At 36.7% G+C, this 13,588-nt stretch overlaps 1 protein-coding gene across 2 annotated transcripts in view; it reads left to right on the top strand.

Annotated features, from left to right (window-relative positions):
- Nucleotides 1-780: 780 nt before the first annotated feature.
- The window catches only part of EXO1 (exonuclease 1), a 45,879-nt gene continuing 33,071 nt past the window's right edge, over nucleotides 781-13,588 (top strand). Inside the window, exons 1-6 of one of the 2 annotated variants that reach the window (XM_077168465.1) lie at nucleotides 781-890; nucleotides 1,394-2,100; nucleotides 2,750-2,923; nucleotides 6,405-6,524; nucleotides 10,302-10,425; nucleotides 11,866-12,003. In XM_077168465.1, the coding sequence (XP_077024580.1) occupies nucleotides 2,763-2,923; nucleotides 6,405-6,524; nucleotides 10,302-10,425; nucleotides 11,866-12,003 (543 nt within the window). In that variant the 5' untranslated portion in view covers nucleotides 781-890; nucleotides 1,394-2,100; nucleotides 2,750-2,762. The remainder of the gene's footprint in view (nucleotides 891-1,393; nucleotides 2,101-2,749; nucleotides 2,924-6,404; nucleotides 6,525-10,301; nucleotides 10,426-11,865; nucleotides 12,004-13,588) is intronic. The other variant, XM_077168464.1, reaches the window with a different exon arrangement.

A 13,588-nucleotide genomic window follows, 5' to 3' on the forward strand; every position in this document is an offset into this window, starting at 1 on the left:
CAAACGCAGCAACCAAGAACCTAGTCTAGGACCTTGGGAGTCAAATCAGTGTTAAAGACACGTGCTCTGTCTCTAGTGCAGCAAACTCTTACTTCAGTTTCATGATGGATCACATTTCCCCTAAGTGACCCATTGTAGCAATTTCTGAGGTAATATTTTTGGCATGATGTAAACGATCATGATAAGACTTTAAAGAATGCGTGAAAGAAATATGTAGAGAAGGTAGTCAAACGGGAGCATTTAAAAAAAAAAAGCTTACATCTTAACCTTCAACTCCCTGAATTGAGCCTGAATCTTTCCTACCGATCTCTGGACTCACAGCATAATTTGTGGTCTGCCCCAACTAAAGTTTTTCCCAAAAATTTTCACCAAAATACACAAAAAGGGCAGCGATCAGGCCTGGGGTATTATGGATATTACAGTCACTGACCTACTAATTCGAGCGTGGCTCCTTCTCCAAGTTTAAACTCAAAGCAAACACACAGCGGCGCTGCTTAAACGTCAGCACCCTGGAAATGAGAAGTCAGTCAGGAGAGAACTACAACTCCCACTAGCCACGCCGAGAGCAAACACTCCCAAAACCTGTATACCGATCCCCGTCGGCAGTAGCGCCAGCTGCCCACACCTCTGAAAAAGCAGCACAAAGCTCAGCCGGGCAGAGGCTTCCAGTCAAACAGCACAGCTTTCCCGCGCAGAGACTTTTAGAACAGGGAGGTGCGGGAGGCGGAGCCGACGATGCCGACTACGTAGTGACGCCACTTCCGCTAGGGGCGGACGCCATTTCCGCTAGGGGCGGACCCGAGAGGACCCGCGCAAATTGAAAGGCTCGGCCCTTTTGTGCGCGACTGCAGCACGGGTCCTTGCGTCCTGACTCTGGTGCTGTGGTAAAAGTGAGTGAGGGGCATTGGGGAGCGGTTGTCGGATCCCCTATCGGGCTGCCTTCGGGCGGGCAGGGATAGAAGGAGGAGCGGGCTGTGCGGGCGCTTTTGAGTGGGGAGAGAACCGGGTTCTTTGCTGGTCCCCGCAGGGGTCGATCCTAGCATTACCTCTGTCCCCATCTTAAGATTCAGGATCTTCCACGAAAAGGAGGTGACGTGACTTGATTTTCCCGACCCTACAGCGAAGCCCTTAGGAGGGGGGCGGGAAGTGCTTCTTGAGTGGAGTGTATGGTGTGGGAGGGTGTTTGGTTCTGAGAAATGGGTCTGTCTAGGCTAGAGCTGCAATTGAGTGAACCCAGGGAAAGTCTGCGCCCGCTCCAGGCGTTTCTCCCACAGAGCAGGAACCAGGGTTGTCAGACTTCTCTTATTTTCCACAGGAACAATTAGTTCAGTTTTACATGCAAATCCCTGCTTTTAAATGTCGATAGTAAATTTTTTTCCTTGATATTGTACAGGCCAAACGAAACATCGTCTAGAATGGGCTTGCGGGCCAGTCTTGCACATCCCTGTGAAAAAGAGGAATAAAGTGATGAAGTTGACACTGTTATTGTTACCTGGGGTACCGCAGGTGTTCTCGAAGATATGTTGCATATGGCACTCAGTCATTCTTACTGTGCTAAAGAGAAAATATTTATCGGAGGATATTTACCTAGCGTAGAAGAAATTTATGAGTTTAATGAAATTATGTTTTATCAGTTTTCCTCAGAGTGAACGAAAGCTTTTTGTAGAGACATTATCTGAGAGATAGGAAACGAATTATTTTTCTCAAATTGTGGCTTGAGGACCACCTGCATCGAAATTACCTTCCACATTTAATGTTCTGAATCCCAAGCTTCTCTGATGAACACGTGAATCACAGTCACTGGAAGTGGAGTTGAGAATCGGCGAACTTTGAAAATTTGAGAACTGGTGGAGGAGAACATCACAGCTCTGATAAAGTATCAACAGAGTAAGGGTGGCATCTGATCCAGTACTTTCTTCACTTCATGTGCTCCCAAACTTGATGTCTAGTTGAAGAGATCTTTGTCATGAAAAGCTGACCGACTTCTTGTTGCCCGTTATTTTTACATTTGTCACGGGGAGAGATTGTTAACTCCAAATCTTGCCGCTCCAAGATTTCTGTACAGAAACAACTTAAGGGCTGCATCCTGAATAGAAGGGGGTAGGGTGGCATTAAAGAATCTGACTTATATTTGTACAGCAGGCACAGTTTTATATTTCTTTGAGGTGGCTTATGGTACCTCCATTGCTTATTACCAGAATACTCATTGCTCAAAATAATGCATTCTAATGAAAATGAATTCCAGTCCTAAAAAAAAGTGCAGATTAATTTTATTTTTCAATTTAAATGCCTATCTTATAAACTTTTGAGTTTTCATTTCTGTGCTAATTTGCATGTTTGCCCTTGTATATAGGCAATGTGGTGCCTTACCATACTCAATTTTAACAACGCCTTTTTGGAGAAGGGAGAAACTCATATGTTTGTGCCTACTGTGTGCATAGCACTATGCTAAGAGATTGAAGCATACATTATGATTACAGATGTGAATGCCCTTTGTTAATAATAAATATTAAGCAGTTCTCAGGTGGCACTAGAGTAGTAGTATTGATTAAAGTAAGTATTCTAGATGTAGAAATGATTTGGTAGAAAGGAGCCCAGTTAAAGTATTAAAGAGCAGTGATTGTCAAATATCTAAACAGTAACAGTTTCTATGTAAGTTTCCAAGCTTTTTTTTCTTTATTTTTCTAAAACTTTTTGGTAAATGTATTTTGCTTTACATATTGCTATTCTTTTCTCCTTTATTATGAAGTTAATTTGACACTATGGGGATACAAGGACTGCTGCAGTTTATCAAAGAAGCTTCTGAACCCATCCATGTGAGGAAGTATAAAGGGCAGGTAGTAGCCGTAGATACATATTGCTGGCTTCACAAAGGAGCTATTGCTTGTGCTGAAAAACTAGCCAGAGGTGAACCTACTGATAGGTAAGTTTGGACCTTTATTATTAGTTATTTGCCAATTAAGAATGATGTTTACAGATGTCTATTTTTCAGGGGTAAAGGATCATTTTCTCTCACTGGCAGGATTTATCAATAAATCAGAGTTTTAGGGCGGGCCACGGTGGCTCAGCAGGTAAGAATGCTTGCCTGCCATGCCCAAGGACCTGGGTTCAATTCCCGGTGCCTGCCCATGTAAAAATAAATAAATAAATAAATAAAATAAACCAGAGTTTTAGAACAGGCCGAATAAGTGATAACTCCATTCTGTGATATAGGCCTAATTTTTATTCTTTGTATTAAGCCATTGTACAAAAACACTGGTGAACAAAGATCAAAGACTTTGTTATTTAGTTAAGATGTACTTTTTTGAAAATATTCTGAAAATCTATGATGATTTCAGATTCCCTCTTTCTAGGATTTAGGCAGCTCACTGCTAAAATTCAAAGGGACAAGGTATTTTGACTCCTTTTTACTTCATTTGGGGCCAAAGGGATGGGCTATCTTCACATCTAGTTATAACTTTCTCACCTCATTTTAGCAAGTTCAGTGGACTAATGTTCTCAATTTTTTTTTTAATGAAAACATTAGAAAAATTAGCAAGCATAATTTGGGGGCAGAAATTTTCCTTGGGGTTCATGTATAAGGGTTCTCCAGAAAAAACAGATAGATATATACATATATGTGTATAAGTGATTTATTATAGGAATTGGCTCACGTAGCTAACCATGAGGGTTGGCACGTCTTAATTCCCTAGGGCAAGCTGCACATTGGAAACTAAATGAAGGTGACTTTGAATTTAAGTTGGCTGACAGACATAAATAGAAATCCTATTTTCTGACTGCTGAAATATCTCAGTTCTTGTTGGCCTCCAACTGATTGAATGTGGAAACTCCTCTGATTGCTGAAGGCAGTTTCCTTCATTGAGTGTAGATGTTATCAGCCATAGATGCAGTCAAGTGACTACTGATTTAAATCCATCTACTAAATACCCTCATGGTAGCAATCAGGCCAGTGCTTGCTTGACCAAACAATTAGACACCATGACCTAGCCATGCTGACATGAAATTACCCATCACAATGTGTTTCTTCTCTTACCGCAATATATGCTTTATTTTCTAGAGGAGACGCTCACAGATCTTAATGTGGCTTAAGCTCAGTAGACAATGTATAAGATTTGTTATACTGTTTATTTCCTAGAAGAAAGGGGAAAAAATCATTACGCTTCAGGCCTGTCAAGTTGATTTGACCAAAGTTTTCCCAAAACATTATGTGTGGGATCTGACATACAATGAGTACTTCTGAGAGCCACCTCAACTACTGAGATTAATTTTTGAAAACAACTTCTTTTCCTCTGCTAATGTTCGTTAATTATAATTGCAGTTGAGGACTACCTTGAGTGTTTCTTTGAATTTTTCTTCACGTGGGGGTGGGAAGTTGTCTCTAGTCTTTTGTAATTCTTGAGGTTTCTGAGAACTTTTTGGAAGAGTTGTCGAAACTACAAGGAATATCCTTTATTGTTAGAGATGTCAGAGGTGAGATTCACAGGACCTTCCATGTAGTAGGCACTTAGTAAATGTTTATTGAACCAAAATATTTCAGAACTTTCCATAAAGTATTTGTTGTGTATTTTGGCTTTTTTTCTTTAGCAACTAATAACATGTTGGAGTTAAATGTTATTAAATGTCATTTTCCTCTTTTTATCCACTTTTGAGTCGTATTACTAGCCAAAAGGGATTACCACCTCAGGAAATTTAGATAAACCTTAGCTGAACCTTTATGAACTTTACGAAGAATGGGATAGATATATGTGTGCTGACCTGGAAGGATGCCCTTGAAAATATAAAATGAGGGTACCAGTGTCTGATGTTTGTTTTCTGTCTAGTTTAAAAAAAAATGAAGTGAATGTCCTTTTAAACTCATGATTCCATAGTTACTTTCTCCTAATTTTTACTTGTTATTTAATTATCATTGTTTTTAGACCAGTGTAGATCTTTTGTCACTGTTCTACAACGAAAAGAAGAGAGAAGGAAGAGAAATGTACTTACTTTTTCATTAGGGTGAATGTTTGATTTAAAATATCATCCCTTATGTTTGTCTTTGTATTCCTACTTTTAAGTTGAGTAGGAATCATTTTTCTTTATAAAATGATGGCGGCTGTAAATGTTGCTGTTTTTGTTAATGCCCTTGCCAGAATAAAAAACTAAATACAACCTATGATCCTTGATTGGATCCTGAATTGGGAAAAAATAGTAATAGTGTGACATAACCAACTAATATGGGCTCACTATATACCATCTGTTCCCAACTCAGCCTTCAGTGTCACACATTGGTAACTTTTCTGCCATTGTGGAAGTATTTACATGAGGGAAATCAACATATACTACAAATGAAGCAGAACCCCTCCAACCACCTCCCCCCAAAAACTGGTCCTTAAACATTTACCAGCATGCCACTAGCTATAAGAAACATTATTGGGACAATTGGACATGTTTTAACACAGACTGTATATTAGATAATATTGTATCACTGTGCAACTTCTTGGGTATGACAGTGGTATTGTGGTTATGTTGGCAGAATTGGATGTTCATTGTACTATTTTAAATAGGTTTGAAATTTTTTTAAAAAATGGAACAAAGAAGTGAGATTTGAAATCACAAAATGTTAGAACTAAAAGGGGTGTCAAAGCCCTTCTGTAACTGGTGCCCAGCTGTCAATAGTGTCTGCTGAGCCTTGTTCCAGGTTCCGTAGCCTCAACACTGAAACAATTTAGAGACAAAAGCCCAGTAGGAATAAGTAGTAAAGTTTATTAAAGAAAAAGAGAGAGAGAGAGAGTACACGTTAAAGGAGAGACATGCGCTAAGTGTAGTGCGCTAGCATGTTTTGTATGAAAGTTTTACTGATGGCAGATTTCCATAGTAACCTTTGAATACTAGGTGTCTTCTTGTTCTAGGAGGAGATAGCTAGCAAAATTCTTGTTGTCACATACCTAAAATTTGTCTTCGGGCAGATGGTTAACAGTTTTTATGAACTTAGCTTTCTATTATTAACTAAGAATTTGTTTTGGGCCCAAAAGCTTTTATGGTTTCTGGAGGTTTGGGGGCTTTAGGGAGATTTTTGTCTAGCAAGTTTGCAGCTGAAGTTGCAGTTTGGATTAGTTTCTTTGGAGCTAGCTAAGAAACCAGGGACTTTCAATTGTCCTATTTTATCCTGCTTCACTTCAACTAATAGATAAGGAAACCAAGGCTTGTGGAGTCAAATAACTCACCAAACATCACATAACCCATAAATGTCTGAAGCAGGATTTTAACCCGTTTCTCTTGACTGAATTAGAGTTTCTGTTTCCCAAAAGCATTTGCTCATAAAAACAAAACCTTATCTTCACAATAATTTCATTTGGTTTTAAAAAGAGAATAATTTTACCTTAAGAGGCAGAAAGCACTAAATGCATTTTTCTTCCTTTTCATAGGTATGTAGGATTTTGTATGAAATTTTTGAATATGTTACTATCTCATGGAATCAAGCCTATTCTAGTATTTGATGGATGTACTTTACCTTCTAAAAAGGAAGTGGAGAAGTCTAGAAGAGAGTAAGTTGATTCTCTATGTTAAAGTCAGACACTGTAGTCCATGATAACTTTTTTTTTTACATTTTAATTTATTGAGACTTCTTTAATAGCCTAGTGCATGGACAAATTTCCTTGAATGTTCTATGTGTGCTTGAAAGGAATGTGAAAGGTTTTATGAATATCCAGAATATCAAGCTTATTGATTATAGTGTTCAAATATTTTATATCCTTACTGCTTTTTTGTTTTGTGTGTCTACTTAACCCGTCAATTACTGAGAGGTAAAAATCTCATTATGGTAGTAGATTTGTCAGTCACCTTGTAGTTCTCATTTTTTTGCTTTGTTTATTTTGAAGCTATTTTATTTATTGCATTCAGTTTAGAATTTGTTATGTGTTTTTGGTAAATTGAAACTTGGTTAATATGTAGGGACTCTTCTACTTTTTTTGTTCTAAAGTCTGTTCTGTCTGATAACAGTATTATCACAACAACTTTCATTTGTGTGCTTCTTATATCTTTTTCTATCCTTTTATTTTTAGCTTTTCTGTGTCTGGGTTTTAGGTATATTTGTTGTTATAAAGAGCACATAACTAGGTATCTTTAACCCAATCTGTCTTTACCATTTTTAATCTATTAAATGGAGCATTTTAGTCCTTTTACATTAATTGCTAATTACTAATATATTTAGATCAATTTACTTCCCTTACTTTATTTTTTTTTCCTAATTTATTTCTCTTTTTCCATTTTTCTTTTTTTATAGCTCCTTACCTTTCTTGACTTCTGAACTGATTATTTTTCCACCATTGTTCTATTGTTTTTGTTTTTAGTTATTATCCTAGAAATTTCATCATTCATATTTCTTTTAATAGAATCTGAATAATTTTGCAGCATAAGGCCCTTAGTAAGAATTTCTGTATTTTAGTGACGTGGCTATTTCATCTTATTAGTTATCCACTGTGGTAGATTTTTAGGTCTAGGAGTCGTTTTGTCTCAGAAAGATCACTGGGCTTGTTTGTCAGGAGTGTTTCCCCAACAGAAATAAGCTTCATTTAGGGGTGATTTTGTGATGGGGTATTGTTTGCCTGATTTAGTCCTCTGATTACAAAGTTCCCTTTGCTCCAAGTTTTTCTATATAACTGTATTTAGAGGGCTCTGATTCTTAAAGTCAGAACTTTACAAAAGTTACTAAGGTGATTAACTAAAAATATGTGAGCTCACATTCTAATATGAAAAACATGTTTTACTCAACATACCTTTAATAAAAATTAGTTGGTTCTGAGATTGCTTCTAAAGGGCCTGGTAACAGCCCTAGACCATTGTTTCTTAGGGACTTGTCCAAACCATATCTTACCTGCCTCCATCCCCAATCGTGTTCTTTTCCTAATCACAGATAGTAATTAATTTTTCTTGTTAGCCTCAGGAATGGCTAAAAGATGTTTCAGCTGCCTATAACTTGAGTACTCTTTCTATCTATCCAGGATTGCTTTCCCTTTTCCACCATGGCAGTGGGAGGGGCATTTAAAATCCTTTTCTATAAAGTTCCTTCATGTAAGGAATTTGGTCTAAAAATAGATTTCCCATTTCCCAGTATCACAGCACTTCCTATGAAACAGAATTGAATGTTCTCAGGCAACAATAGCCCAGGAGGTTATTGTTTGTTTATTAGCTTTTTGCCCAATATTCTATAGGTTTCCTGAGAACTTCGATTCCTGTTCTAGGATCAAATGTATACATCAATGTAGTGTATAACCTTAGGAACATTAATTTTCTTTCCTAAGCCTCAGTTTCTTCATTCATAAAATTCATATAATTCATAAAATTCAAGGGTAACCAAGCTGGTATTAGATTTTTATGTGTGGGCAGGTGAATGGGCATAGAGGAAATGAGTGCAATGAAAGAAATTTATACAAAGTAGTAGAAAGCAACTGTTGCTTTCTAATGACTGGGCTTAGTTGATAACAAGCTAAACACCTGATTTTAAATTCTTAAGAACAGACATTTTTATTCATCCATGTCACACTTGCATAGTGCTTTCACACAGACTGCACACTAAATCTTTCCTAGATTAAATAGATCCATACTTAGGTTATCTGAACTAATTGCTGGTTCATTAAAATGGGTTTTCATTCTTTTTGTCGATTAGCAGAAGTGTATTTTCACTGACACTAGTTATGGAATGCTGTTCTGGCAGACATTTATGCCATTCTGAATGGTAGAATATATTGAAATAGAAAATGTTGAAACTCAAAGTGCTTACAAGCTTGTCGTTTATGCCAAGTTAGTAAGTCATCACGGTTCCTTTAATTTTTTTTTCCTGTAAAAGGAAACAGATCCAGAACACCCCTCAAAACAAATACATAGTTTAATGAATCGTTCAGTTGCCCTTATAACCACCCCAACTCCCAGTCCAGAAATAGAACTTCGCCAGTCAACCTAGTAGCCTCTCCATATGCCTTGACCTAATCAACTTCCTCCTTCCTTCCCAAAGTATCCTCACTTTTATTATATTTATTCTTGCATTTCTTTATAGTATATCACTCAAATTTGTATCCTTAGGTGCTCTAAGTTAATCACTTATCTTCAGTCTCTTTGTTTGCCACCACTATAGGTGATATTGAGTTTTTTTATTAAGAGACACAAAATGAAAAAAAAAAAAAAAGAAGGCACAAAGTGTCCTGTTGCTTATCTCCTTGTGATGTTAGCAACCATTTATGTTCAGTGTCTAAATCCATTCATTCACTGGGTGATATTCTAATCCAGTAATTTTGTTTTCACTTATTAACTGAAATACTTTTATAAAGAGACACTACCCTTCATTTACTGTTTGATTAAACAGTGGTATCTGGAACGGTGAGACATTTTAAGACTCATCTTGTATATTTCCTACCCCAAATCTGGAATCACCCATTTCTCTAAGAACCCCCGAGTTCATTTGGTAGAGAATGCTATTTCAAGACCACAGTCTGAGCACCTAGGAGGATTATTGCTACTACCTTATCCTTTTCAGTGGTCTTAAGTATAATGTAGGATAAAATAAATAAGTAATTGTAAGATATTCTATTTTTATCCTTGCCTGTGCCCTTGAGATATGGCTGTAATATAGAAGATATATCTAAGTAAAGTACACTTATATACATACACACAAATTCCCACATCATACTCACAATAGAAGAAAATAGTAGCAGTACTACTACCAATATGATTATTGAAAACAGTTAAATATTCTTTTTTTTTTTGCATGTGCTCTGACCCCTTTTTTCAAATAGTGGCACTATATTGTCAAAACATTAGCCAATGCTCTTTCCTCATTTGATCCTTATTTAGTCTTTATTGTACAGGTTCTTATATATTTAATGGTTATCAGCTATCCTTTTATTGGTGTCTCACATTTTATTTTTTCTGAAGTATATTCTCTACTAGGTTCCTGATGAAAGGCTCACAGAAACAGTATTCCTCAAATTCATTGTTTGCTGATAAATTTGTGCGCTTTATGCTTAAAAGTTAGTTTTCATGGTGTAAAAGCCTGACTTGCATTTTCTTTCCTGAAATATCTTAGTTATTCCATTTTCTTTTGATGTAAACATTACTGTAGAAAAATTTTAATGTTAATCCAATTCTCTCTACATTATAAATCACTTGTTCTTTTTGCCTAGAAGTCCAAAGGATCTGGATTAATATTCTCAAAATGTGGTGTGTGCTTTCAAATGAGTCAAAAAAAATTTCTTGGAATATGTCTTATATTATAGTTTTATTTTAGCATGTTGAGTCAGCTTCTTAAATGCTTTTTTTCCCCCTTGCAGGAGACGACAAGCCAATCTTCTTAAAGGAAAACAGCTTCTTCGTGAGGGGAAAGTCTCAGAAGCCAGAGAATGTTTTACCCGTTCTATCAATATCACGCATGCTATGGCCCACAAAGTAATTAAAGTAAGCTGAATAAGAAATGAAGCCAAAGTAAACAAATGGTTAAGTTGATTAATAGAAGAACAAGAAAATCAAAGGAGTAAAATTCTTCTAGACCTAACTTCAAGTAAAGCATAGATGTCAGAGGACGAAGGAAACAGTAACTTTAGATAGAGGAGATTGTCCAATTGTCTCCAAGGAAAATATCTTAAGGAAGAGTGAGGGTCTCTCTTTTGAGATAAGTAACTTGTATAAAGATACTCTATTGGGCGTGCTGTTCTATGGAGATGAAAGGAATCATTTCCTAGATGTTCAGGTTCATCCCACTCAGTCTTCACTTTAGAATAACCAAAAGATCTGTTGACCAAAGCTCACCTCCTCAGGAACTCTACAGATTGCTATTCTCCTTAATCTGCTGCTTAGGAGCTACTTCCCTTGCCCTACGTCTGTCATGGTGCCCTACAATCCCAGCCCTCACCTTTCCCTTTTTGGGGCCAGTATTCAGTGATAATGAAGGTAGCGGTCCACTAGAATTGTTGTTTTGGTTCTTTTTCGTGTGGCTGTTTCTTTGCTCCTTCATTATGGGTCAAAGAGGAATGAATGGATTGGATGCAGGCAAGAATGTGAAGAGAAAATTCATGTCATTTAAAGTTAGAGAAAATATGCTGTGATTCTGTATTATGTGCAGGATTAGAGAAATACTGGCTGTCAATAACAGTGAGTGTAAGAGGATAAGTGTAGGACACTTTCTGTGCAAGGAAAAAAAAATGAGAGAAGTTATACAGATTGCAAGTTACCACAGAAATTGATAGTGGCAGAATCTTCATATTTCTGCCTTGGGCTTTGGGAGCCATGAGCCATAATTTGAAACAAGGAAGTTCCTTCTCCACCTGCCTCTATCAGGACTGTTTCTCTTGGCAAGATTTTGTATTAGTGCATCTTTCCCTAGTGGATTAGTTTAAATATAGTATTTAGATTCTATAGTTTTATCAGTACAGTGTTATGCTTCATATATTATAGTGATTCAGAGAGACTTTTGTAGCCTGACAGGGTAACATTTCATTTTTGTGGGGAAAATAAATTGAAAGCCCCAAACAACTGTCTTGTATACTTCGGGCGCATAACTGTTCTTAAGATGGAAGCTTTCTATAATTTGACATAACTTTTATGACATAAAACTTATTTGACATAAGTTTTATTGTTGGTAGTCTTCTCCTCTGAATGTGCAGCAATATTTCTTTTCCCAAAATTTATAAATTGATTTTTTTTTAATTTCATGGTGTTCATATAATTAGTTCAGCATATGACAGGGCTGAAAGTAGAAAAACTCTACTTCAAAAGACATTATTTCTGAAAATAATATTAGTATGTGAATATTGAAGCTAGTGATAAAATTGGTTTGAAATAGGAAGTTGTTTATTGCCAGATGCTGTGCCAGATATTCATAATGATCCTCTCTTACAGGCTGCTCGGTCTCAGGGAGTAGATTGTCTCGTGGCTCCATATGAAGCTGATGCACAGCTGGCCTATCTTAACAAAGCTGGGATCGTACAAGCTATAATTACAGAGGACTCTGATCTCCTAGCTTTTGGCTGTAAAAAGGTACTTAACTGCAACTACTATGTATTATTTTTCTACATAGATGGAAGTAGTGTAAATCGAGATGCTAATATTTTTCCTCTCCAGGCATAATGATTTTATTTAGTACCAGCAATTAACATCTACTTTTGCAATGTTAACTATTTCATTTGAAATAAAAATAAAGGGCAGGCCATGGTGGCTCAGCAGGTAAGAATGCTTGCCTGCCATGCCTGAGGACCCGGGTTCAATTCCCGGTGCCTGCCCATGTAAAAAAAATAAATAAAAATAAAAAATAAAATAAAAATAAAGATTTTGCTGTTTGACATTTCGTGTAATTTAGCACCTCTCAAAGTAAGCCTTAAGATTAATGCTTCGTTGTTTTTTGTTTGTTTGTTTGGTTTGGGTTTTTTCCCAATTAGACATTGTGGATTTACAAAACCATCATGCATACCATACAGAATTCTCATTACCACCCCACCAACAACACCTTGCATTGTTGTGTAATGTTTGTTGCAATTGATGATAGCACATTTTTATAATTGTACTGTTAAAAGTCCATGGTTTAACTTAGGGTTTGTTGTTCATGTAGTATAGTTCCATGGTTTTTTTTGTTTGTTTTTAATTTTTATTCTGTCACTTTATATACAACCTAACATTTCCCCCTTTAATCATATTCAGTTATATATTTTCAGTGCTGTTGATTATGTTCATATTATTATGCTTCCATCACCTCCATCTATTACCGACATACTTCCGTTACTCCAAATAGGAACTCTGTACATTTTAAACCTTAACTTTCCATTCCCTATCCACACCCATCCCCTGGTAACCTATATTCTAGATTTTGACTCTGTGAGTTTCCTTCTTCTGATTGTTTCAAATTGGTGAGTTCATACAACACTTGACCTTTTGTGTCTGGCTTATTTCATTCAATATAATGTCTTCAAGTTTCATTCATGTTGTTGCATGTTATCAGGACTTCTTTGTTTTTAGGGCTGAGTAACATTCCATGATTTGTATATACCACATTTTATTTATCCATTCATAGGTTGATGGACACTTGGGCTGTTTTCATCTTTTGGCAATTGTAAATAATGCTCTCAATATTGGTGTGTAAACATCTGTTTGAGCCCCTACTTTCAGTTCTTTGGATATATACCTAGCAGTGGGATTGCCAGGTCATATGGTAGTTCTATACTTAGCTTTATGAGCAATTTTCAAACTGTCTTCCACAGTGGCTGCACCATTTTACATTGTCACCGGTAATGAATGAGTGTTCCTATTTCTCCACATCCTCTCTAACACTTACTTTCTGTTTTTTTAATAGCAGCAATTCTAATGGGTATGTAATGATATATCACTTTGATTTGCATTTCTCTGATGGCTAATGATGTTGACCATCTTTTCAAGTGCTTTCTGTCCATTTGTATATCTTCTTTAGAGAGTGTCATGGTCAGGTTCACGTGTCAACTTGGCCGAGTGGTAGTACCTGTCTGTCTGGTTGGGCAAGTGCTGGCCTGTCTTTTACTATGAGGATATTTCATAGAAATAAGTCACGATCACATTGGCTCCATCCACAGCTGATTTGTAATCAGCCAAGTAGAGT

Source organism: Tamandua tetradactyla, chromosome 7, assembly GCF_023851605.1.
Source record: "Tamandua tetradactyla isolate mTamTet1 chromosome 7, mTamTet1.pri, whole genome shotgun sequence".
NCBI classification, from domain to species: domain Eukaryota; kingdom Metazoa; phylum Chordata; class Mammalia; order Pilosa; family Myrmecophagidae; genus Tamandua; species Tamandua tetradactyla.